Genomic DNA, 25,225 nt, shown 5'->3' on the forward strand with positions numbered 1-25,225 from the left:
ATGATAAGCGAGCGATCCGCGTAGCTCGATGGGTGCCGCAGTTGAAACGTATTGCAGTATTACGAGCCACAGTACAGTTGATGTCGCACGGAAAATATTCGCTAAAAATTCTACTTTAGTTTGTAATTTTTTTTTGGTGGATAATGCGTTTATATAAGTCATAATAGATCACCTAAATAAATATGGCGAGGATTGAAATCAACACCCTGTATATTTTCAAGTCAATGTAACGAAACATTTCATTTTTGACAATTTTCTCGTCATAATATCAATGATGACCACGACTATTAGTATTATTGTTAAGAATAAAAACTAAACTTTTACATTACAACACTTGGGTCCACTGTCCAGGCAGGATTGGGGGAGAGCTCGTTGAAACTGAAAAAGAAAAACGCATTTGTGTAACATGCAGTAGCGATAAATTAGAGAGAACACATAAGGTTTGAACATTTGTGTTCGCATACGCAATAACCAATCGGAACTAATATTACAAAAGAGGTAAGTCCATGCTCAACTTCGAACTCTTACTTTATTTTAATTTTTATAATCAAAAAATCCTCTGTTGTTATACAACGGATTTAGCGACATCTATTTAAATATGCAACTGTAAAGCGCCATCTATGCTTCTTTACCTTTTCTTTGTTGAACTACTTTATACCGGAGTCGGGACAAGCGAATTTATACAATGAACCATAGATGGCGCTACATCTGTGCGTGCTGCTATCGCTCGGTCCGCACTCAGCCATTACAATACGAGACTCGACACAATACCTACTGCGTGTGAGAAAATACAAATACCAATACCGTCTCCAAATTTTTCTTCCCAACATCCTCATTAAGACTACAACAGAGATCAGCGTACCTACATAACTTGTCTAATTTTGAACCAAAATGGCAGCCAGTTTGTAGCCATTTTTGTTGCACAATAATGCGTTGAAGCTACCGTATTAGCTTGATGTGCTGTCTCGTCTGAACCTATTCCAAATGTGTGAAGTCTCATTTGTACAGATCGTTTCATCCACGAAGCCGCGCCCCACCAATTTTTGGTCTCGGTCGCGCGGGGTGCGGGGAATTTGATCCGAGCAATCCGTAAGGCATTATTGAAGTGTGCGTGTGCGCTCATGGATGATTTTGCGTGTACCGATAACACTCAAAGTCAAACATCAGCGGAAGAATGGTGGGGCGCGTCTTCGTGGATGAAACGATGTATACCAGTGGTTCCCAAAGTTGTCTGGGCTACGACTCATTTAATACAAGTTCCCAAACTCGGGACCCACCTATAGGAAATTTCGCCCGCCGCCCAGCGGTTGGATCGGTAGGATGATGTGTCGTTCTACAGGCAGGGCCAACTCGATGTTCGCTCACGTTCGATGACCCAGAGGTGGGTCGCGATTCATATACAGGGTGTTAGGTAAATGGGTATATGAGCCGACACTAGCCTATGTTAACATGGTCATATAAATGGTATGGTGAAGTCAGAAATTTGATATCATCATTTTAATTTTTTTAATTTTCATACTGAATAAATTTTATAAAATCCGATTTGTATGAAAAATAAAATAATTAAAATGAAGATATAAATTTTCTGACTTCACCATACCATTTATATGACCATGTTAACATGGGCTAGTGTCAGCTCATATACCCATTTACCTAACACCCTGTATACAATGTTTTCTCTCACCTGTTGACCAGGAGTTGCGCGAGCGCGGGGTGCGGGCAGCGGATGGCGCGCTCCCTCGCGTCCAGGGTTGTCACCGCGTCGGTGGTGGGGCTGTACAGGCGCAGCGCCAGCCCTGCCTCCAGCAGCAGCATGCCCGACGCCGCGTCCGTCAGCGCCGTCAGCACCTGGCCGGACACCTCATTTAATATCGGTTTTCTACAGGTTCACCTTCGGGGAATGTGCGAAAGAACGCTGCTTCGAGAAAGATCTCGAAGACTTACTAGAATAGGCACTTACAGGGCAGACATGTACCATCCTAGACTGCATCCCACTTAACATCAGGTGCGATTGTGGTCAAATACCTGCCTTGTTATGCATAAAAAATAAATAAAAAAAAAGACTATAATTCGGCCCTTTCAAGGTGAGAGGAATTAAACGCTTAAAGGGCAGATATGTAGCGTCCTAGACTGCATCCCACTTGATACCAGGTGCGACTATGATCGAACACCTGCCTTGTTATAGTATAAGATCCCGCTATACAAGGACCTTCACCGAGATGCTTATTTGATGAAACATATTTTATATTCAATTTAACATGTCAATAATTATATTGATTAATGGTTGCCTAATAAATTTCAGTCCACGATATGATTAATTAATCATTAAAAAAAGATTTTTTTTTTAATATTTCATCGGTTTGACTATTAAACAAACTCCATACCAATCGAAAGTATGAAGCCCATAGAATATGCAAACGTTAGGTTGCCTATTCTTTTCCAGTCATAACTCTCGGGTTGCCAGGTATAAACAGGTAAATTGATAGAGCATTTTGTACCGGTCTGATAATTTAATCAAATTTAAATGAAAATAAAGATTATTTCATTATGAACACGGTGGTATAGGGTTGCCTGCGAAAAATCAGTCCTGAATGACGGTTGTCGAATTTTGTAAAGTGAAATTAAAACTGAAAGGTGTCATTTTTCGAGTAGTTGGCAACATTTGGGAAAGACGAGTTGTATGAGGCGTTTGTGTGTCTTGTCAAGAGGTGTCGCTTGGGTGAAGAAATTTCTCCAGTGTTGCCATGCTTTGGGAGATTTGGTCCAAAAATGTCGAAAGTGGAAATAACGACTTACGGTCAAAAATTTGGATGACGCCTCCTGCAAAAGGGTCGTGCAAATGATATTTGACCATTTTCATCTCGATCACCTGGCAACACTGGCAGCTACGGGGAAAAGTATTTTTTTTCGACATGGGTGTCTTTAAAGTTAAGGACGGACAGAAGGAGATATGGCAGAAAAAATCCAAAAATGGGGTTTGGTCGGTTATACGACCCAGATTATGGGAAAAATCCGAAAATTCAGAAAATCAAGATGGCGACCGAGTGAGCGGTCATTTTGTAAAAAGTTTCAGATTTCTAATTTTTAAATGCATTTTTTGGGCAGTTGGCAACATTTGGGAAAGTCGAGTTGTATAGAGCGATTACGTAGTTTGCTAAGGAGTATCGTTTGGAAAAACAACATTTTCCAGTGTTGGCATACTTTGAAAGATTTGGTCAAAACATGTAAAAAATGGAAATAACGACTTTTGGTCCAAAAGTTGGATGACGCCTCCTGCAAATAGGTCAAACTAATGACATTTGACTATTTTTATCTCGATTACCTGGCAACACTGGCAGTTACGGGTCACAAAATTTTGGGACTTGGGTGGTTTTAAGGAATTGTTTCACGGGATTGGTCAAGTTAGAAAAAAAGTAAAAATGGGTTTCGGCGAAAATGGTCTAGATTAAGCGAAAAATGCAATAAGTATGGCAACACTGGAAAATGTTGTTTTTCCAAACGATACCTACTCCTCAGCAAACTACGTAATCGCTCTATACAACTCGACTTTCCCAAATGTTGCCAACTGCCCAAAAAATGCATTTGAAAAATCAGAAATCTGAAACTTTTTACAAATTGGCCGCTCACTCGGTCGCCATCTTGATTTTCTGAATTTTCGGATTTTTCCCATAATCTGGATCGTATAACCGACCAAACCCCATTTTTGGATTTTTTCTGCCATATCTCCTTCTGTCCGTCCTTAACTTTAAAGACACCCATGTCGAAAAAAATACTTTTCCCCGTAGCTGCCAGTGTTGCCAGGTGATCGAGATGAAAATGGTCAAATATCATTTGCACGACCCTTTTGCAGGAGGCGTCATCCAAATTTTTGACCCGAAGTCCTTATTTCCACTTTAGACATTTTTGGACCAAATCTCCCAAAGCATGGCAACACTGGAGAAATTTCTTCACCCAAGCGACACCTCTTGACAAGACACACAAACGTCTCATACAACTCGTCTTTCCCAAATGTTGCCAACTACTCGAAAAATGTCACCTTTCAGTTTTAATTTCACTTTACAAAATTCGACAACCGTCATTCAGGACTGATTTTTCGCAGGCAACCCTATACCACCGTGTTCATAATGAAATAATCTTTATTTTCATTTAAATTTGATTAAATTATCAGACCGGTGCAAAATGCTCTATCAATGTACCTGTTTATACCTGGCAACCCGAGAGTTATGACTGGAAAAGAATAGGCAACCTAACGTTTGCATATTCTATGGGCTTCATACTTTCGATTGGTATGGAGTTTGTTTAATAGTCAAACCGATGAAATATTTAAAAAAAAATATTTTTTTAATGATTAATTAATCATATCCTGGACTGAAATTTATTAGGCAACCCTTAAGCAATATAATTATTGACATGTTAAATTGAATATAAAATATGTTTCATCAAATAAGCATCTCGGTGAAGGTCTTTGTATAGCGGGATCTTAGACTATTATAAAAAAAAAATATACGCACACATCGCCATCGGTAACTCGTTTACCTCCTTACTAATAGAAAGTTACACGATCGTTCACCTAGCTTAATTTTCCAGATAAATTGAGTCGACTAAAGCGGTCGCCTTTGTTTACCTCGGAATTAATTCACTCAGGCAAACAGATGCGAAAACCTGGGTGAATCAATTCCTAGTTGAACTTAGTTTAGGCGAATCGATTCACCTGGGTGAGAAAAAATGGTTCCAATGTCAAATGAGGACGCAAAATGGAATAATCCTTTGAATTTGAAAACTGTTGTTTAAAATTAAATGTCCATACAAAATTTTAAACAAGTGTTTAAAGTCCGTGTAACTTATAAGTAAGGGGGTAAAACTCAATTACACAGGTGGGGGTCAACGTTCGCTCGTTTAATATTAACGTCGCGTCTCTCGATATCCAAAGGAAAAGTAGAAGTGCTATACGGCAAACTACAGGGAACCAGGTTCTGGTTCAGGAATTCTAGTGGTCAACAGAACATCAATTTGAACCTAATGCTATGAAGATACGGTTTAATGAACGTATTGTTTTCCTAAGCTTAAATAACGAAGATTTATATGAAATAATAACTCACCGACGCGTACACTGGCAGGTCGCACGACAGCTTCTTGTAGAGTTTCGAGTCGGCCAGCACGTCCTCCGCGTAGACCGAAGTGTCCTTGTTCGGCGCAGACGTGTCCGGTGCGGACGCGTCCGGCGCCGCCGTGTCCGGCTCGGACGCGTCCGGGGCCGGCGCGTCCGGAGCGCGCGCAAAATCGCGCACTTTGATGCGCGCCTTCTCGAAGTGGACCGGCACCGGCCGGTTGTACGTCTTGCAGTTGATCACGTAGTACCTGCCACAACACGGAGGAAACGTTATTGCAATCGACTGATCACCTCTAGGACTCGAATCGATAGGATAGTAGCTATATAAACTTAACCGCCTCTGTGGTCTAGTGGTAAGACCACTTATTTCAGTCGCAGAGGTTCCGGGTTCGATTCCATCAATATTGATTATTATCTATTCTATAGTCTCGGTAGATGGTGCTGTTTAACACTCATAGTAATGTTTGTGAAAACGGGCGTAAGTTATGGCATACAAGACGGGTAGAGAGTTGATAAGTATCAGCTACCCGCTAAAAACCAGCTTCGTGACTTGACGACTTGTGTAATGTCACGATTTTTGCTGAGCGGGCGCCTTTTCAGCATCATCATCATCATTTCAGCCACAGAATGTCCACTGCTGTACAAAGGCTTCCCCCAATGACTTCCACATCGCACGGTTGGTAGCGGCCTGCATCCAGCGCCTTCCTGCTACCTTTACCACCCACAAGGTGGACCGACGTCCTGATAAAGGTAGCAGGCAACGTCCCACGCTGCGTTTTCCGGTACGTGGCCTCCACTCCAGAACCTTGGTGACCCATCGGCCGCCTCTACAGCATGCCTCAATGAACGCGAAGGCAGCAGCGACACGTGGCGCGCCGGCTCCCGGGCCACAGTGTGTTATGGGACTGTATAAACGGACATTCTCATTGATTTGATGAAACGTATAGAGCTCAGTTATACAAACATGATAGTAAAACTCCCGTTTGAAAATTCCAAGTAGTTTTCGCGGTATAGAAATTCAAAGTTACCTATTTTTTTACTTCAAAATTATGCAAAAATATTCTCACTCGTTAACTAATAACATTTAATTCAGAATTGTTATAATACTTCATAGAGCTCTTAAAACTACACGTAATAAGCGTATTAAGTGCTTCGTAAACGCATTCAGTTAATTAGGAAAAATGATTTTAGTGATTTTTGTTTTTATTTTTTTTCTCAATTATACCTTAAATATGCAAACATTTTTAATTGCAAGATATAGTCTGATATTTAATCTAATTGTATTAATAAAATCAGCTTTAAACTCCGTGATATATTTGAGAAAAAACATAAAACGTCTTAATAAAATTTTTACGAGTCTAGGGTCGACAATTTTGGAAGGAATAATTCATGTCTAAAAAGTTTCAAATCCCGCCTGTTATGTGCATAGTGTTGAAGGTTCTAAAAAGTCACATTCACATTGTTTTTAACCGACTTCAAAAAAAGGAGGAGGTTCTCAAGTCGAGTCTTTTTTCTTTTTTAACACTCTTATATTAACTTAAGTTGTATGTAAGTAACTAACTAAAAAAGTATGTAAACAAATCTAGGAAGTCGAATTTATCCTACCTTTAATAATTTTCTCATCGATTTGAAACCTATGTAAATCGAATGTCAATACAATAATTTGGTACAATCGAGCTGATGATATTTAAACATCCAAAAGAAATATTGCTATTAAAAAGTGATGGGAAATTTACAATTCTATATAGCGCATATTTTCAATTTGATTTTCCTCAAATATATCACGGAATTTAAAGCTGATTTTTTTTATACAAGTAGATTAAATATCAGACTATATCTTGCAATTAAAAATGTTTGCATATATTAAGGTATAATTGAGAAAAAAAATAAAAACAAAAATCACTAAAATCATTTTTCCCAATTAACTGAATGCGTTTACGAAGCACTTAATACGCTTATTACGTGTAGTTTTAAGAGCTCTATGAAGTATTATAACAATTCTGAATTAAATGTTATTAGTTAACGAGTGAGAATATTTTTGCATAATTTAGAAGTAAAAAAATAGGTAACTTTGAATTTGTATACCGCGAAAACTACTTGGAAATTTCAAACGGGAGTTTTACTATCATGTTTGTATAACTGAGCTCTATACGGTTCATCAAATAAATGAGAATGTCCGATTATACAGTCTCATAACATACTGTGCGGGCTAAAGTCTGTTCGCCGAGAGTTGATAAAAAAAATTAAATATCAGAGGTTCTAAACTCATTATAAATTGCGGCCCGCTAATTATTTTTGTCGATATAATGAAAAAGTTGGTAGATTATCAATATTATCTCTTTTAAATTTACGGGAATTATTCCGGTTAGGGCATACGGGATACGGATCAAATACGTGGCGTCCATGTGTTGGATAAAAAGTATTTCATTGTTATCAAGTGGCTTATAGTGTATCCCAATGTTGGGCAAAAGCCCTACCCACTGTCATACCATTCATTTCGGTCTTATATGTAAAATAAATCTATTCCGTTTCACACATTGCGACCCGCCGGCCGGGGCGCTTGACGACAGCTGCGTGGCTCGTACCATGGTACTCAGTGCGCATTGTGACAAACGACGCCCGCCATACAGAATGCGATAATTAAGCGACAGTCGCTATTGCAAGACATTTCATAATATTTATCAACTCTCGGCGAACAGACTTTAGTGTCGTACCGGATGTGGTGGCAGGCGACGGCGGCGTCCGTAAGCACGAGCCGGCCGGCGGGCGCCCACAGCGGCCGGCGCCGGTCGAGCCGCAGCAGCGACACGTGGCGCCGGTCCCGGGCTAGTGTCGTACCGGATGTGGTGGCAGGCGACGGCGGCGTCCGTCAGCACGAGCCGGCCGGCGGGCGCCCACAGCGGCCGGCGCCGGTCGAGCCGCAGCAGCGACACGTGGCGCCGGTCCCGGGCTAGTGTCGTACCGGATGTGGTGGCAGGCGACGGCGGCGTCCGTCAGCACGAGCCGGCCGGCGGGCGCCCACAGCGGCCGGCGCCGGTCGAGCCGCAGCAGCGACACGTGGCGCCGGTCCCGGGCTAGTGTCGTACCGGATGTGGTGGCAGGCGACGGCGGCGTCCGTCAGCACGAGCCGGCCGGCGGGCGCCCACAGCGGCCGGCGCCGGTCGAGCCGCAGCAGCGACACGTGGCGCCGGTCCCGGGCTAGTGTCGTACCGGATGTGGTGGCAGGCGACGGCGGCGTCCGTCAGCACGAGCCGGCCGGCGGGCGCCCACAGCGGCCGGCGCCGGTCGAGCCGCAGCAGCGACACGTGGCGCCGGTCCCGGGCTAGTGTCGTACCGGATGTGGTGGCAGGCGACGGCGGCGTCCGTCAGCACGAGCCGGCCGGCGGGCGCCCACAGCGGCCGGCGCCGGTCGAGCCGCAGCAGCGACACGTGGCGCCGGTCCCGGGCTAGTGTCGTACCGGATGTGGTGGCAGGCGACGGCGGCGTCCGTCAGCACGAGCCGGCCGGCGGGCGCCCACAGCGGCCGGCGCCGGTCGAGCCGCAGCAGCGACACGTGGCGCCGGTCCCGGGCTAGTGTCGTACCGGATGTGGTGGCAGGCGACGGCGGCGTCCGTCAGCACGAGCCGGCCGGCGGGCGCCCACAGCGGCCGGCGCCGGTCGAGCCGCAGCAGCGACACGTGGCGCCGGTCCCGGGCTAGTGTCGTACCGGATGTGGTGGCAGGCGACGGCGGCGTCCGTCAGCACGAGCCGGCCGGCGGGCGCCCACAGCGGCCGGCGCCGGTCGAGCCGCAGCAGCGACACGTGGCGCCGGTCCCGGGCTAGTGTCGTACCGGATGTGGTGGCAGGCGACGGCGGCGTCCGTCAGCACGAGCCGGCCGGCGGGCGCCCACAGCGGCCGGCGCCGGTCGAGCCGCAGCAGCGACACGTGGCGCCGGTCCCGGGCTAGTGTCGTACCGGATGTGGTGGCAGGCGACGGCGGCGTCCGTCAGCACGAGCCGGCCGGCGGGCGCCCACAGCGGCCGGCGCCGGTCGAGCCGCAGCAGCGACACGTGGCGCCGGTCCCGGGCTAGTGTCGTACCGGATGTGGTGGCAGGCGACGGCGGCGTCCGTCAGCACGAGCCGGCCGGCGGGCGCCCACAGCGGCCGGCGCTGGTCGAGCCGCAGCAGCGCGAAGGCGGCGCCGCGCGCGAAGGAGGACACGTGGCGCGCCGGCTCCCGCGCTAACGCCGACGGCATCAGGAACTGCACGCGCGCCGCCGGTACTACAATCATAATTAAAAAATATTTCAATGTCATGTTTTTTTATTTGTGTACGCGCCAGTATTAAAACTCAAACAATTCAAACTCATGTCACACTATTCTCCATCACTCACTCTGACAGTCCTTTTCCCTTCCCCTCCCTTCCACCTTCAGTCTAGCTCTCGCATCGCAACGCGCCGCATCGCCTACCTATCTGGGCGTTAATACTAAATAAATATTCTAAACAAACCAACTCAAATAACTCCTCTCGTACGCTAAAACCAACCCATAAAAAGTCCAGTGTATTTGTGAAGTGAAATAAGAAAGAAACGACCGAGCTTGGACCGTCTTGTGGAGTCTGCTATAAATCGAAAGTATCCCAATCCTCTCAAAAATCTCCTACAATTTGTATAGACAGACTATTAGCGGCCGTCCGCGACTTCGTACGCGTGGATCCCGTTTTACCCCTTTAATAGTTTAATTTTGCAAAATGTCGTCTTAGTGAGCACCTACGCTCTAAAAGGAACCCCCATACAAAATATGAGACTCCTAGCACTTGTAGTTTCTGAGATTTCGTGATGAGTGAGCAATTCAGTGACCTATCGCTTTTAATTTGTATTGCACAAATTACTAAATTTTATAATCCCGTTAGCCCCTCGATGTTAGGGAAAAACGACATGTATTTTTCACTTTTTGTGAGATAAAACGCGCCAAAATTCAAAAGAAGAGGCCCGTGACATCAAGAAGTGGCTTAAAACTGTAGCACTTTCTGACGTTGTGGTTGCGTTGCGGTCAGGAATAGCAGAAAGAGATGTAGAAGAACAATCAGTCGCCATATTAGCAAATACAGTAAAAAATATATACAACGGATGGAATTTATTTCGCTGCAGTTATTTGACCACAATCGCACCTGGTGTTAAGTGGGATGCAGTCTAGGATGGTACATATCTGCCCTGTAAGTGCCTATTCACTTTCGCCTTGAAAAGGCCCGGAAACTACAAATCATTGACTTACTTTTCTTCGTCCGGATGATGATCTTCTTGGGCGGCGCGGAGGTGATGACGCAGTCGTCGTCGTCGTCATCGACGGGCGCGCTGGGCGCCGCGGCCGCGTGGCTGACGGCGGCCATGTTGAAAAGCGCGGGCGCTATTCTGCGGAAATCGTCGGTGCTCTTCGACGACGACGGCAGCTCGTCGAAGATCCTCGGCGACCGCGCTCGTTCACTCGTCGACGGTTCCTCGTCGGGTTTCGGAAGCGATCTCTCCTCATCGTCTTTGACGACTTCCGTGACCCCCCCTCCACACAGCAGAGACAGATTCTTCACCATCTGCTGCCTGAAGTCCTCGCGGAAGATCGTCTGCCCTTCGGTCTTCGCTCGAGGCTCAGTGATTTCAGGGGTCGGGTCGGCGGGCTGCGCCTGCGGCGTTTGCAGGTCGACCGCCACCGGTACGATGGCCATGGTCGGGGCCGAGCGGACGGCGCTGGTGCTGGGCTCCTGGTAGATCATGTAGTAGCTGCTGCCGGTGTCTGGGAGCGGCACGAGCGGCGGCACCAGCAGCGTCGAGCCCACCACCACGATCTGGTTCTGAGGCGGCGCTTGACTGGCCACGTGCGTTATTATCGGGTTCAAAGGGAGCGGGGATACGGACTCGACGGATGCCGCGATCGGAGTTGGTTCCTGACTAGAAACGCTTTGAGACTCTTCAGCCGGCGCTGCGCTGGCGGCTGCGTTGGCGGTTGCGTTGGCGGTTGCGTTGGCGGTTGCGTTGGCGGTTGCGATGGCAGTTGCGTTGGCGGTTGCATTGTCGCTGCTGTGAAGCGCATTGGACTCGTCTCCGGCTTTTTTTTTAGCCTCGTCGAGGGCGTAGGTGTGGTCGGCCGCTCTCTTCTTGCTTTTGTCCTTGCCGCTCCCGCGCAGCTCGAAGAACCTCCTGTGCGAATTCTTCTGCCTCATCCACTCCTTGTAATCGTTATTCTTTTGTTGCTTTTCTTTGTTCTGTTGTTCCGCTTCAATTTCTTTGTCATCGTTTTTGTTTTGTTGTTGCTCCGCTTCGACATCTTTTTTATTTTGCTCCACGTTGATATCTTTTTTGTTTGTCTTTTTGATCTTTTTTCTCCGTTTCCCTGCTTTTGACTTTGGCCTCTTCTTTTTGGACTCGGCGACAGATTTGCTTCGTTTTCTACTGACAGGCGTTTGTTTTTCAACCTGGTAAATGTCACACACAATTAATTATAAAATTATTATTTTACGAGTATCTAATATCAAACTTTTGTTCATTTGTGTCAATCATCATCATCATCACTTCAGCCACAGGACGTCCACTGCTGAACATAGGCCTCCACCAATGATTTCCACGTTGATCAATTGGTAGCGACCTGAGTCCAGCGCCTTCCTACCTTTATAATGTGCGAATAGACGTTATGACAGCCTCATAAAGATATGTACAAAGATATTGGCAAAGTTATAAACTGTTTGCTTACCTCCGCGATGTCTATCACGAGGCGCTCGTCTTCGGTGGAACTGCGCGAACCACGCGGCCTCTTTGATTGTTCTGTGTATGTTACGAAAAGGATCAAGTTATTAGAATAACATGTAAACACAAAAAATATAATAAAAAGAAAAACTGTTATCGTTGGTACGTACCACTGTTACTTGAATGGGCTTTTTCTGGTGGATTATCCTGAAATAATATTTAGTCGGAACTTAATTATTGTGCAATGTATAGATTTATAAACGTCACATACAGATAACAAGCCAACTGAGTAGGAAAGATCGCCGAAAGAAAATGCATGTAAAAAACATTTTGTATCATATTTTTCCATTTTGGCTACGGCAGATGGTTTATGGGTCTCCTGTGGGAATCGCCGAATCATAGACCTTTTTGTCTCATACCACTGTTGTACTGTGATAACTTGTAAACGTAACCTGTTTTGAGACAAATAAATACTTTCGATTTTTCTAACACTGCTGCTTTGAAATCAATATTTTTAACAAAATTTGTAGTTAGTAGCTGGAGCGTTGTGTGACAGCGTTAAGTATATTCGTTTCCCACCTTCCGGCGCAGGAGCGCTTCGACGCTCTTGAGCAGCTCGTGCTGGCGCTGCGCCAGGCGCGGCGGGGCCAGCGCCAGCAGGTGCAGGCAGCAGCAGCCGCAGCCGTACGGCGGCCCGCCGTGCTTGGCGCTGACGACCAATACAAAATCTTTATTGCGTACTAAGTGACAATAGGGATGTTTCCTGGGTAAAAAAAGGTAGTTTTAATTAGTCCGTCAGTTAGCTTATCAAAAACTACTCTCGACACGTATTTTTCACTTTTTAAAACTAATGAAAATGTAAAGAGATAAAGCTTGCCAAAGTTCTAAAGAAAAGGCCCGTGACGTCAAGTGCTTCACTTTGTGACATCGCGCGGAACTTCAACGCACTATAACTTTGTAATTATTTGTTTGTTTGACAATTAAAAATATACGTGTCCAATATTTTTTTATACTAAAATTGACGGACTAAAAATTTATTTAGGAAACTAGCCTATTGTAATGGTGGAAATTACATAGACATGGGCTTAAGACTTATACCTGTTTTCACCATCAATCCCTAATTTTTAAGTGACCTCTATGCTAAGGTAACACATAACAGGAGTTTTGTTTTCAAAGGATCACTTAAAAATTAGGGATTGATGGTGAAATCGGGCATTAAGTTACCTTGGAGCTATTACAACAGAGTAGACGATACATACAGATTTACTAGAGATTAAACAAAACAAGCAGATTACAATTATGATTATAAGTAAGTATCTAGAAGAGACATTTTCCTATTTTAGGTGGTCGGTTGTTACAACAAAAGAAATATAGGACAATGCAGATAGCAATATAGGTCGCGCAGCAAGAGTTGAGGCGATCCACTCAAGCAAAGATTTGTATCTGTACGTCTTGCGTATTCTGTTTAATTTTCGTGTTCTGACTGATTTTTGTATTCTGAATTTAAACACACATTTCACATATTTCATCAGTGTGAGTTATGTGTTCGCCTCAAGATTCGTTGCACAACGTACAACCGATGAACCGATCAATTTTGATAATAAATTAATATGACTAGCACAAGTAAATACTTCAATTCTAACTAAACATGGGTTCCTGTTGTAACGGCGTAATAATAAATGGAGGTAATAAAAATCTCACGGAAAAAATCATCATGATATTTTCTTGATGAGATAGTTTTCCAAGGAGCCATAATCTTCTGTAGTTTTCATTAAATTACTGCAAAGTTGATTTTAAGCTCGTCAATGCCCTCGAGCAGATTATAAATCATCCTACGTTTACGAAGAGAGACGTGATTATTCAAATTCAAACGTTTATTGAATGTCACATTACAATTTATATGTTCATTATCAAACAAAGATTTATCCGTGGTAAGATTCGAGGCCGCACCCCAGTTAATTTCATTTCTGTATACGAACTACTTGGCCTATGACACAACACATATTACAAACAGCGTTGATAGATTGCGTTAAATAAATACGTTACTAGATGCGGTAACAGCGAGACTCACTCGTGAATGTCCTTCTCTTGGAGCAGGCGGGTGGTGGTGGCGATGAGGCGGTGGCGGTGGCGCGCCTCGTTGTAGGCGCGGTCGCGGCGCGCCAGGCAGCAGTACGAGATGCGCTCGGGGGCCGACGGCTGCGGACAAATTCATGGTCTATAATCTTTATTGGGACGGCCACTAGTGTGGGATTGCAACCTGCGTAGACACACTGGCACCGTCTCATCTTCCGCAAACCTCGTCTGGGGCTGGTACTGCCGCTGCATCAGCGGAATCCCTCAAGCGACGCAAATATTATGTAGGTCTTAGTAGTACCTACATGTTTGAGCCATTTGGGGTCGAGACGCTAGGTCCGTGGGGACCAAGTGCTCATCGCCTGTACAGGGAATTAGCCAAGCGGCTGATTGACTGTACAGGTGATAGAAGAGCTGGCGCATTTCTTGGCCAACGAATCAGTTTGGCCATTCAGCGCGGAAATGCAGCCAGCATTCTGGGCACCATGTCGCGTTGTTTGGACAGCGATTTGGGACATATTTTTTATTTGTAAATATTTGTAAGTATTTAGTCTATGTAGGTTAATTATTTGTATTATTCTTAATCTCCTAATTCTATACTTTCAACAATGAAGCACTTCAATCTTTATTCACATTAAGAATTATCATTTCCCGAAGACGATAATCCGGGCCTTTTCTAGGCGAGAGTGAATAGGCACTTACAGGGCAGATATGTACCATCCTAGACTGCATCCCACTTAACATCAGGTGCGATTGTGGTCAAATACCTGCCTTGTAATGCATAAAAAAAATTACAAAAATTCGCTTACTAACACAAACAAACAATATAATGGCATTCATAGAAAATAGTAGAAGTTAGGGGGTAGTAAAAAAAAAAAATCAGCGTCAGGCGTAATGTTTTGGCAAAACTAAACTTCGACCGCGGATATCGTTTCGAAGTGCGTTCAGCGTTTACAAGAAGTGGCTCGATTCGGAAATGGGTCTCGTATGTTTTACAATGCTGAATATTTGAGCAGTAGTAATTGTACGTTTATGTGTGAGTCCACTATTAATCATAGGCTAATCCCAATTGTTTCCAGATTGACCGGTTGGTAGAGTTTTCTGCAAACTTTGAGGTTGTCTGTCCATCTCGTGGAGTTGCACAGACATCGACACAAATATTAAAATTTGTTTGTCACAGATCGTCATAAATTATAGCCTATATGTTATTCTGGGTTATAAACAATAATACTGTAAAGATTAATCAAAATCCGTTCTGTAGTTTTTGCGTGAAAGAGTAACAAACATGTTGTCATCCAGACATCCATACAAACTTTCGCATTGATAACATTAGTAACATTTGTTTAGTGTAGTTATTTTACCTGAGATTGATTCAACATCATATGGAGCTGTTCCTCGGAGAGTAGGTCGTCGGAATCTGAAATATGAAGATGTTCTTGGTCAGTTCTAATTGGTTCAGTGACCTTGATCGATTCCCAGGCAGTTGTACAAAGTGTTACATAGCAATTGACGGGTTTAATTATAGATTATCATGTAAAAAGCATCACTAATAGGTTTTACTTCACGGGTTGACGGTATGTACAGTCAGCGTCAAATAGTTCCTGACACCCAAAGTAGCCCAAAAGTTCGCAACACAGTGGGAATAAGGTTGCGTTGTCAATTTGTTGGCCACTTTGGGTGCCACGAACTATTTGACGCTGACTGGTAGGTACTAGGGCATGCAAACCGGTTAACCGGATAACCGAAAAACCGGATAACCGACACAATTTGGAACTCGGTTTTTGTCAGTTATAAATCCTAACTGCTTACCACTTGATATTTAACATGACATTTCAACACTTGACAATAATTAGCATGACATTTTAACAATATTTTTCCATTTTTAATAATTCATTAATTCTAACTTTATTTTATAATTATCGAAACGTTTAATAATGACATTTCCACCAAACTCAATTTGTACATTAATTTCTTTTGACTAGTAAGATCGTCGTTCTGTCTCCTTCCTAAAGTTGCTGTGCCCTAACTGGGTCCACATTGTATAACTGCCTAAATTGTAAGACCTATAAATGTGAATGCTAATGTGGTTATGCAATAAAAGTATTGAGTATTGAGTATTGAAAAATCCGGGTTTTTCGGTTATTTCGGTTTTTCTTCTACGATTTTAGATAATTTAATAACTCATACAAGAATATGCTTCTTTAGTCATATCAATAAAAACAATTATTGTAATGCAATGTGAATGAGTAGAGTATAGTCTATGGCTATGGTATTGAACTAAAGTACCATGTATCTTCTAGCTAAAGCTATAAGCGCGCGGGCGCAAAATGGAACGCGCTTTGTATTTAACCATTGACGCCATTATTTTTGCTTTGCTAGTCTCTGTCAGTGTCAACTTACATACCTATGCATAACTATGACCAAATGTTCTTCTTCTTTTTTGATGATGTTGGCAATACACGTCGAGGTCGACTTGATTTGTGCCATTTTCCAGTATATAAGGTGATACAAGTTACAAAATGAGATCAAGTAATGATATAATGAAGGATGATAGATGATACCCCTTCCCACCCTTTGAGTCTCAGTAAAGTTGTGGTGCTTTCTTTACTGAGACCTCCTATGGACAACTCGAGAGAACCAGAAGAATCACGATGCACTGTTTTGCTTCACTTGCCCACACCCATGGACGTTCACGAACACTCAATGGTTAATAATCCACCATTATTACACATTAATAGTCGCCCACACACGAATTTGAGGAAATAAAACAAAACCGCTAACATGACGCTTCAGATTTCCGCCAAGAAGTCCTGACCAAAGGTTTTGCTTTGCTAATGAGCGAAGTATCCTATTGTTGATCTCTTTATATTTAATTTTTAATTAAACTATTCAATTGATCTCACAATATTATGTTCAGAACATGTAACTTCATCTTGTCAAACTAGAATATAAAAGAAATAAAATGATTTTTATTATAATTTGCAGCATTTTTATTTACTTACAAACAGTCGACCCGAAAAACCCGAAAAAACCGGTTTAGTTCGGTTTTTAAAAATAAAAACCGGTTTTTCCAAACCGCTCGGTTTTTGCATGCCCTAGTAGGTACTTATGAGGGCTATTAACATACCTTCTTCTTTAGGCAGCTGCGTGAATAAGCCGAAATCTTCCAGCAACGGCGAATTCTGATACAAATAAAAATAAATTTATTACGAAGCCACAATTTTATTTAAAAGTGACTTCAATATCACCAGATACACAAACACAAGTCTTTATAATGAACACTCACCGATTTGTTGCTTCCGATCGAAGACTCTAAGGAGTCCGTCCGTTCGCTGGTCCGCGATGGCGTCTTGGCTTCTGCAAACAAACCATTTTCTGAGGATATTCTAGCATAATTTCTTGAGATGATACATAATGTAGCAGCGGGGAAGGTGTTTAGATTTGAAGGAGAAATTGTAATTTGTGCACAGCACAAATCAAAAATATTTATTCAGTTTAGACCACAAGTGGCACACATTTTATCACCATTGTTATGAGGTCTTTTAGTTTTAGTGCAAGAGCACACAGCCCCTTTTAATTAACTATGGATAAATGGAGTGATTTTTGAGTACCGAATCTGGAGAGATGCACGCGGTTTATGCGACTAGCTGCACGGTCACTACAAGTTACTAATACTCAATATGATGATGTTAAGCGTTTACTCCGTGGTTGAGGATTCCGGGCGAAGCTCGCTTCCACCTTCGGCCTGATCGTCACTTACTATCAGGTGAGATACAGGCCAAGAGCTTCCTCGTTGTGGAAAAAAATGAAAATATAAACGATCTATAGTCGCTGACATAGCCCGATGGATTACCAAGCTGAAGTGGCAATGGGCAGGGCACATAGTACGCAGAATTGACGGCCGATGGGGCGGCAAGGTTTTGGAGTGGAGGCCACGTAGCGGAAAACGCAGCGTGGGACGTCCACCTACAAGGTGGACTGAAGATATCATAAAGGTAGCAGGAAGGCGCTGGACGTAGGCCGCTACCAACCGGTCAACATGGAAATCATTGGAGGAGGCTTATGTACAGCAGTGGACGTCTTCTTCTTATTCGTTACGCTCTTGGCAGAGCGGTCGTGGTCACGCTGAGGCGTTGTTCACATCGGTTGTAGAGGCGGATATGTCACCGTTAAATTGTGAATTCCGTCAGATTATAATCTGACGTAGTTAAATTACAATCTAACTTAACCTAACCCACTGTTAGTTTACAATCTTACGCGTTATATTATAAACTGACAGAGTTCACAATTTCAAGTTGACATATACAACTCTCCGCACGATCTCCCTCCATCTCTCTCTACTGGCAGACTGTCTGGTGCAGTCTCATAAGCCGTCTCCCACTGCTGCTTTCACTTGGTCGGTCCAGCGCACTGGTGACCTGCTACGCGATCGGGTTCCTTCGACTTTTCCCTGTAGGCCTAAGATGCGCGCCGTGATAACTTTTATCGACGTCAAAATGTATGGGCAAAATCGATAAAATGGCGTGATAACCGCTTATCGCGGCGCGCATCTTAGGCCTACTGGACGACCAGTCGTTCTATGGAGTTGTCATCCCGCCTCGAGACATGTCCGAAGTATTGCAGTATGCGCGACTGTACTACGGTTGACGTCCTATGGCTGAAATGATGAAGCAGCATTGTAAAGGTGATGTTTCCGTTACCGGCGTCGTGCTGCAGCGGCGCCACCTGCGCGACGAGCTGGCGCTGGTGGCGGCGCCGCACCTGCTCCAGGTCGGGCAGCTGCACGGGCCGCGCCGGGCTGTCCCCAGCGTCCGAGCCGTCCGGGCCGTCCGAGCCGTCCGGGGCGTCACAGCCGTCCGGAGCGTCCGCGCCTTCGTCCTCGGCGTCCACGCTGCAACACACGCCAAATCACGAGGCTATAATATCTTTTTCATCTTCCACGTAGAACGATCAGAACCGATCGAACAGCAGATCAAGCGCCGCAAGTGGAACTGGATCGGCCACACTTTCCGACGGAAGCCCGATCACATCCCCAAACAGGTTCTGGATTGAAACTCCCAAGGAAAACGCAAACGAGGTCGCCCCAAGCAAACTTGGCGGCGCACTGTAGCAGACGAAGCGAAGAAAATCGGCAAGACCTGGAGCGAGATCAAACGCGAAGCTCAAGACCGAACGCGATGGAGGACTGTTGTGGACGACATCTGCCCCATTTAGGGGGACATAGGACATTAAGGGTGGATTCGCCCAAACAAGAGTAAATACTAATCTCAGAATAAATCGTCGGTTTTGACATGTTTCCCATACAGAAACTGTCAATGTGTCACTTATAACAGGAGTTATTCTCGGATAAAAGTTTGGTCGAATCGGGCCTAAATGAAGTAAGTCATGTAAACGAGATCTCAACTTGGTTACACTATTAACAACCCAAAAACGATGGGACTGAAGCAGGGAAGCGAATTTTTAAATTACTTATATCTCTGTTAACCCTCAAAGTGAGCAAAATATATTCGCTCACTATTCTAAACAGTATTGAACTAGCCTTCCTCGAGTCTTGAAACACAGTCACCGTTGGGCTATTGTCACCTTATACGCGAACTACACACAACGTTAACCGGAATCAAAATAATGAAAACTATACGTACTTGTTCAAAACTTCTTTGGGCAGCTTCTCTACAAAGATAGATACAGGCGTGCACAGCCACCTGAGGTCCTCGACCCTTCCCTGCAGGGGTCCCTTGTACCCCCAGGGCCGCGTCAGCCTGTCCTGGGGCGCGTCCGACTCCGGGACGCTGCCCTTGTCAGTCTCCACTTCGTTTAACCCTGAAATGTCCTCTTGTATCAAAGTTTGTGGCCTCTCAGACCGCACGCTCTGCGCTCGCCCGTCCCACCTCACGAGTGTTACACATGGAATCATTTTAAGTTTGGGGTCTGAAAGAGATGCGCGGATATTTATAAATAAATAGATAAATGTAACTAAATAATTTAGTTAGCTACTGAAAGCTTGCTGATTAAAAGTGACAACGGTGTTAAAGGGTTAATTTATAAGAACGAGGGGGAAGTTTTAGTGCAACAGATATTTTTGTGTAAACATACCAAATAATAATTAGTGAATATAATACAGTTCCCTAGTTCTGGCCTAATTTAAAGCGGATATAAGTAAAAGCTACTTACTTTCGTCAACTACACAAATTAATTTATTCGGGACATCAACAGCAACACTACGATGTGTAGGCGCAAAGAAACATCTTAGCTTGTCTATTTACAGGGTAAAAGGTATTTACAGGTTTTACTATAACATAAAAACATAAATAACTAACATACCATCATTCATAGCGTCCTTGGAACTTTCTTCAACATCCTCAGTCTTAGTTATCTCTGAATTATTTTCACATTTTACTTCAGAATTATTTACACAATCTTCGGTTTTCAAATCTAACTCATCGCCGGAATCGCTCAGTTCGCATATTTCAACAGTGTTCTCTATGATCTGGCAATCGTCTTCTGTATCCATTTCTGGCGATTTTGTTTCCATGTCCGAGTCGCTTTCGAATATGATACTTGTGGATGCGAGTCGCGGGTCTATCGATTCTAGCGCCGAGAGACTGTCGCTCATCGAACTTTGACTATCTAGTAAGTCATCTTTGATATTTTGAACTAGTGATTGGAAAACGTCCTGTGTTTGCTGCGTTGTTTTATCATTAGTGTTGGTTCTTTGACTTGTGTGTGTTTGCTTGGGGCGGGCGGGCGTTGCGACCGGTTCGGGCTTGACGGGCGGCGGCGGCTCCTCTATCGCTGTGGTCAGTCGCATCGCTCCGAGAAGTATTAAATCGTCGCCTGTGGAAAAGTTTGCACTGTTACAGACGGAGGACAAGGTAAGATTTAAAGAAAGAAAGAAAGAAAAAATATTTATTTGGTATCAAAGATATTAGAATACAGATCAACATAAGGAGCAAAAAAAAAGAATTATTTGTAAAGCCTGGTCCGTGAGCACGTAGAATTTTGTCCAATGACCCCAAGCTACCCATCCTGATTGCTCGCGTGTAATTTTATTGCTGTCGCGACTGTGCGACGCGCGCCCGCAGTGAGTGTGCGAGCGCGACAGCAACATAATTACGCGCGAGCGATAAGGATGGGTAGCTTGGGGTCATTGGACAAAATTCTACGTGCTCACGGACCAGGCTTTACCAAATTGGTCTCTGCTCAGTATGAGGCCGTAACGTACTCGGGAGCACGTTACGGCCACTGGTATTCTGCAGACACTGGTATTTAAATTAAAGGCACATTTGTCAATCCGGAAAAGGATCGTAACCGTATCAACTCGAGGCGGTCAGTATTCTTTGTATGAAACTCCATACTTTGACGCACACTTTATCTTAACTGTAACGTAAACGCCTCGCATCGCGATTGGCAACGCGCGAAAAGCGATGACAGCTCGCAAAAGGCGATACGGTGTTGATCCCTTTCCGAGTCGATATGTCTGCTATGACCTTTAAAAATATTTTATTGTAATCTAAACACTTGATTTACAATTAAATGTTTCTTTATAAAAATGTTCTTTAGTGAGTACCTGCGACCGGCAGCGGATCGACGAAGTTCTTGAAAGCCTTCACGTCCTCCTCCTGTGGAGACGGTGCGGTTCAACAATTGATATTAAGTACAAATATCAAGAACATTTTAGAGAATCATTTCAGGCTTCCACAGACCAAACGCGGGTCAGAAGCAGTGCGGGTCAGTTGCAGCGCGACTGAGGCACACTGAAGGCAGCGGCAGTTTCAAAGCAGTTGTAACGCGGACGGTTGTAAAAAAATACAACATAGAAATTGTAGAAATTATTTAAATATTTGTACGCTGACTAATTATACAGTAAATTTTGGCGATCTACTTATACTAGTTTTAAGACCACTATGTTTACCCAAAATTGTGCAAATAAATATTTGAATTTGAATATTCGTAAACCGCTTTCAACGCTCTGCTGCCGCCCTGCCTCCGGTGGGTCATGCTAATATGGCCGCCATAGCAATACAACAGCGCGGGCCCGCGTTCGCGCCGCTTCTGTCCCGCTCCCGCGCCGCCTGGTTTGTCGCTCGGCAGTTGCAGTACGGCGCGGTTGGAGCGCAGGCCCGCGTTTAAATTTGGTGTGACATATTTCAAAGAGTTTCTTGTATTCCAACTTGCGCGGGCCCGCATTCAAACTGCGCTGTTACTGCCCCGCGTTTGGTCTGCCGAAGCCTTTCATATCGTTAGAAGTAGCTATACAGGGTGGAATTTTGTAATGACACCTGGAGGGAAAGTACTCTTAATACTGCAGATAGAAAATTTTACTGAAAGAAAACATTCCTTTATTTTTGAAAAGAAAGACAACTGCATTCATATATTTTCGAAAATTTTTCGAAATTTCACTACCATACCATACAATTTTCTGTACATTAATTAAAATAATTTAAGATTTTATGGATTTCCTTTAATTTGATTTATCAAGTTTGTTAGAGAGATTTCATCCTTATCCTTGATCCTAACGATCGATGCAATAAAAATACAGGGTGTAATTTTTAACAGATTTAAGCTGGTTTGATTCCCGGGTGTGGCAAGCAAATTTTTGGAAATCTTTGAATGCAGTTCTATTTCTTTTTAAAAATAAAGGAACGTTTTCTTTGAGAAAAAAATTCTATCTACAATATTAAGAGTACTTTCCCTCCAGGTGGCATTACAAAATTCCACCCTGTATACAGTTTTTAGAGTATTCAATGAATGTACGGCTGGTGTACTCACGGTGACGTCGACGATGAGCGCTTGTGCGCGCAGGTCGCGCCACGGCAGCACGCGCCGCGTCGCCACGTACGGGTATCTGCGGACATAGCACCGTTGTAAGGCCGGTTTCCATTTAGGCGGAGTGGTGCGGTTTTCGAATAACCAATGAGATGGAATTGTGTAAAGCAATCGTTATCATTTGACAGTTCATAACGTACGATTATTCTGTCAAACGCTTTGTTTAACTGACTTTATCGTATGTTATGAACTGTCAAATGATTACGATTGCTTTACACAATTCCACCTCTGATTCCATTATTTGCACAACTCCACTTTGCTTCGCTTCAGTGGAAATGTATAGCACGGAAGGAAGGAAGGAAGATAGCGCGCAGCGTGGCGCGACGTGGTGTGGTGTTTCATAGATAGCAATACACTCTCGTCTCCGCACAGCTCCGCCTTGGTGGAAACCGGGCCAAATAGTTCCGTTAACTCCGTGGTAAGTTAAACATGTTTGTGTCAAGGACAGGTTCAGCTGCCAGATGCTGGATGCGATACGGAGAGCCGAGCAAGGACCTGTTTATCACCAGGACCTCACGAGTAGTCGTAGTAACTGGATCGCGCTGCGCGAGTTCGCGCACTCCTGGCACACAATCAGGCGAAGTTATGAGAAGAAGTGATGACATTTATCAACGATAGCAGCCCGACGCAAAGTACCGTATTTGTGGTGTCAAGCCCCAGAAGAGGGAGAATATTGACTATGAGAAGGGATATGGATCAGAGAAATTTGTAGGGAGTCAAGCAAAGCGCCCGGGGAAAAGAGCCCAGAGTAAGTACCCGCGCGCTCTCACGAGATTCGGTTCGTACGCCGTGAGGCAGGAAGAACCATGGGTGGGTGGTGGGTTAGTCCAGCCGCCAGCCCCCTGCCACAAGCGAGCCTGCCTACCTGTGCAGCAGCAGCGCGTGTAGCGGCGGCAGCGGCTGCTGTGCGCGCGCCAGCCCCCTGCCACAAGCGAGCCTGCCTACCTGTGCAGCAGCAGCGCGTGTAGCGGCGGCAGCGGCTGCTGTGCGCGCGCCAGCCCCCTGCCACAAGCGAGCCTGCCTACCTGTGCAGCAGCAGCGCGTGGAGCGGCGGCAGCGGCTGCTGTGCGCGCGCCAGCCCCCTGCCACAAGCGAGCCTGCCTACCTGTGCAGCAGCAGCGCGTGTAGCGGCGGCAGCGGCTGCTGTGCGCGCGCCAGCCCCCTGCCACAAGCGAGCCTGCCTACCTGTGCAGCAGCAGCGCGTGTAGCGGCGGCAGCGGCTGCTGTGCGCGCGCCAGCCCCCTGCCACAAGCGAGCCTGCCTACCTGTGCAGCAGCAGCGCGTGTAGCGGCGGCAGCGGCTGCTGTGCGCGCGCCAGCCCCCTGCCACAAGCGAGCCTGCCTACCTGTGCAGCAGCAGCGCGTGTAGCGGCGGCAGCGGCTGCTGTGCGCGCGCCAGCCCCCTGCCACAAGCGAGCCTGCCTACCTGTGCAGCAGCAGCGCGTGTAGCGGCGGCAGCGGCTGCTGTGCGCGCGCCAGCCCCCTGCCACAAGCGAGCCTGCCTACCTGTGCAGCAGCAGCGCGTGTAGCGGCGGCAGCGGCTGCTGTGCGCGCGCCAGCCCCCTGCCACAAGCGAGCCTGCCTACCTGTGCAGCAGCAGCGCGTGTAGCGGCGGCAGCGGCTGCTGTGCGCGCGCCAGCCCCCTGCCACAAGCGAGCCTGCCTACCTGTGCAGCAGCAGCGCGTGTAGCGGCGGCAGCGGCTGCTGTGCGCGCGCCAGCCCCCTGCCACAAGCGAGCCTGCCTACCTGTGCAGCAGCAGCGCGTGTAGCGGCGGCAGCGGCTGCTGTGCGCGCGCCAGCCCCCTGCCACAAGCGAGCCTGCCTACCTGTGCAGCAGCAGCGCGTGTAGCGGCGGCAGCGGCTGCTGTGCGCGCGCCAGCCCCCTGCCACAAGCGAGCCTGCCTACCTGTGCAGCAGCAGCGCGTGTAGCGGCGGCAGCGGCTGCTGTGCGCGCGCCAGCCCCCTGCCACAAGCGAGCCTGCCTACCTGTGCAGCAGCAGCGCGTGGAGCGGCGGCAGCGGCTGCTGTGCGCGCGCCAGCCCCCTGCCACAAGCGAGCCTGCCTACCTGTGCAGCAGCAGCGCGTGTAGCGGCGGCAGCGGCTGCTGTGCGCGCGCCAGCCCCCTGCCACAAGCGAGCCTGCCTACCTGTGCAGCAGCAGCGCGTGTAGCGGCGGCAGCGGCTGCTGTGCGCGCGCCAGCCCCCTGCCACAAGCGAGCCTGCCTACCTGTGCAGCAGCAGCGCGTGTAGCGGCGGCAGCGGCTGCTGTGCGCGCGCCAGCCCCCTGCCACAAGCGAGCCTGCCTACCTGTGCAGCAGCAGCGCGTGGAGCGGCGGCAGCGGCTGCTGTGCGCGCGCCAGCTCGTGTGCCTCCAGCTTCAGCTCCCACCAGCGCCGCTGCAGCACCATCGCTGACGACATCAGCCCCCTGCGAAATACGGCAAGTTAATATACAACTCCTCCTATCAACTACTTCCGACGACAATGTGACACATCTCCAATG

The 25,225-nt window shown here is 46.1% G+C and overlaps 1 protein-coding gene across 1 annotated transcript; it reads right to left on the reverse strand.

Moving 5' to 3' along the window:
* Positions 1 to 220: 220 nt before the first annotated feature.
* On the reverse strand, positions 221 to 23,789 carry LOC135084823 (uncharacterized). The gene is made up of 23 exons (XM_063979565.1): positions 23,751 to 23,789; positions 22,669 to 22,744; positions 21,467 to 21,518; positions 20,221 to 20,733; positions 19,542 to 19,827; positions 18,600 to 18,790; positions 17,186 to 17,256; positions 17,027 to 17,081; positions 15,261 to 15,316; positions 13,895 to 14,022; positions 12,403 to 12,532; positions 11,994 to 12,030; positions 11,831 to 11,901; positions 10,364 to 11,555; positions 9,103 to 9,372; positions 8,855 to 9,052; positions 8,607 to 8,804; positions 8,359 to 8,556; positions 8,111 to 8,308; positions 7,949 to 8,060; positions 5,100 to 5,358; positions 1,685 to 1,848; positions 221 to 378 (listed from the first exon to the last, which is right to left on the reverse strand). The coding sequence occupies exons 4-23, from the start codon at positions 20,705 to 20,707 to the stop codon at positions 321 to 323; spliced, it is 4,359 nt and encodes a 1,452-aa protein (XP_063835635.1). The 5' UTR covers positions 20,708 to 20,733; positions 21,467 to 21,518; positions 22,669 to 22,744; positions 23,751 to 23,789; the 3' UTR covers positions 221 to 320.
* Between the last annotated feature and the right edge of the window lie 1,436 nt (positions 23,790 to 25,225).

This window comes from Ostrinia nubilalis, chromosome 27 (genome assembly GCF_963855985.1).
Source record: "Ostrinia nubilalis chromosome 27, ilOstNubi1.1, whole genome shotgun sequence".
NCBI lineage: Eukaryota > Metazoa > Arthropoda > Insecta > Lepidoptera > Crambidae > Ostrinia > Ostrinia nubilalis.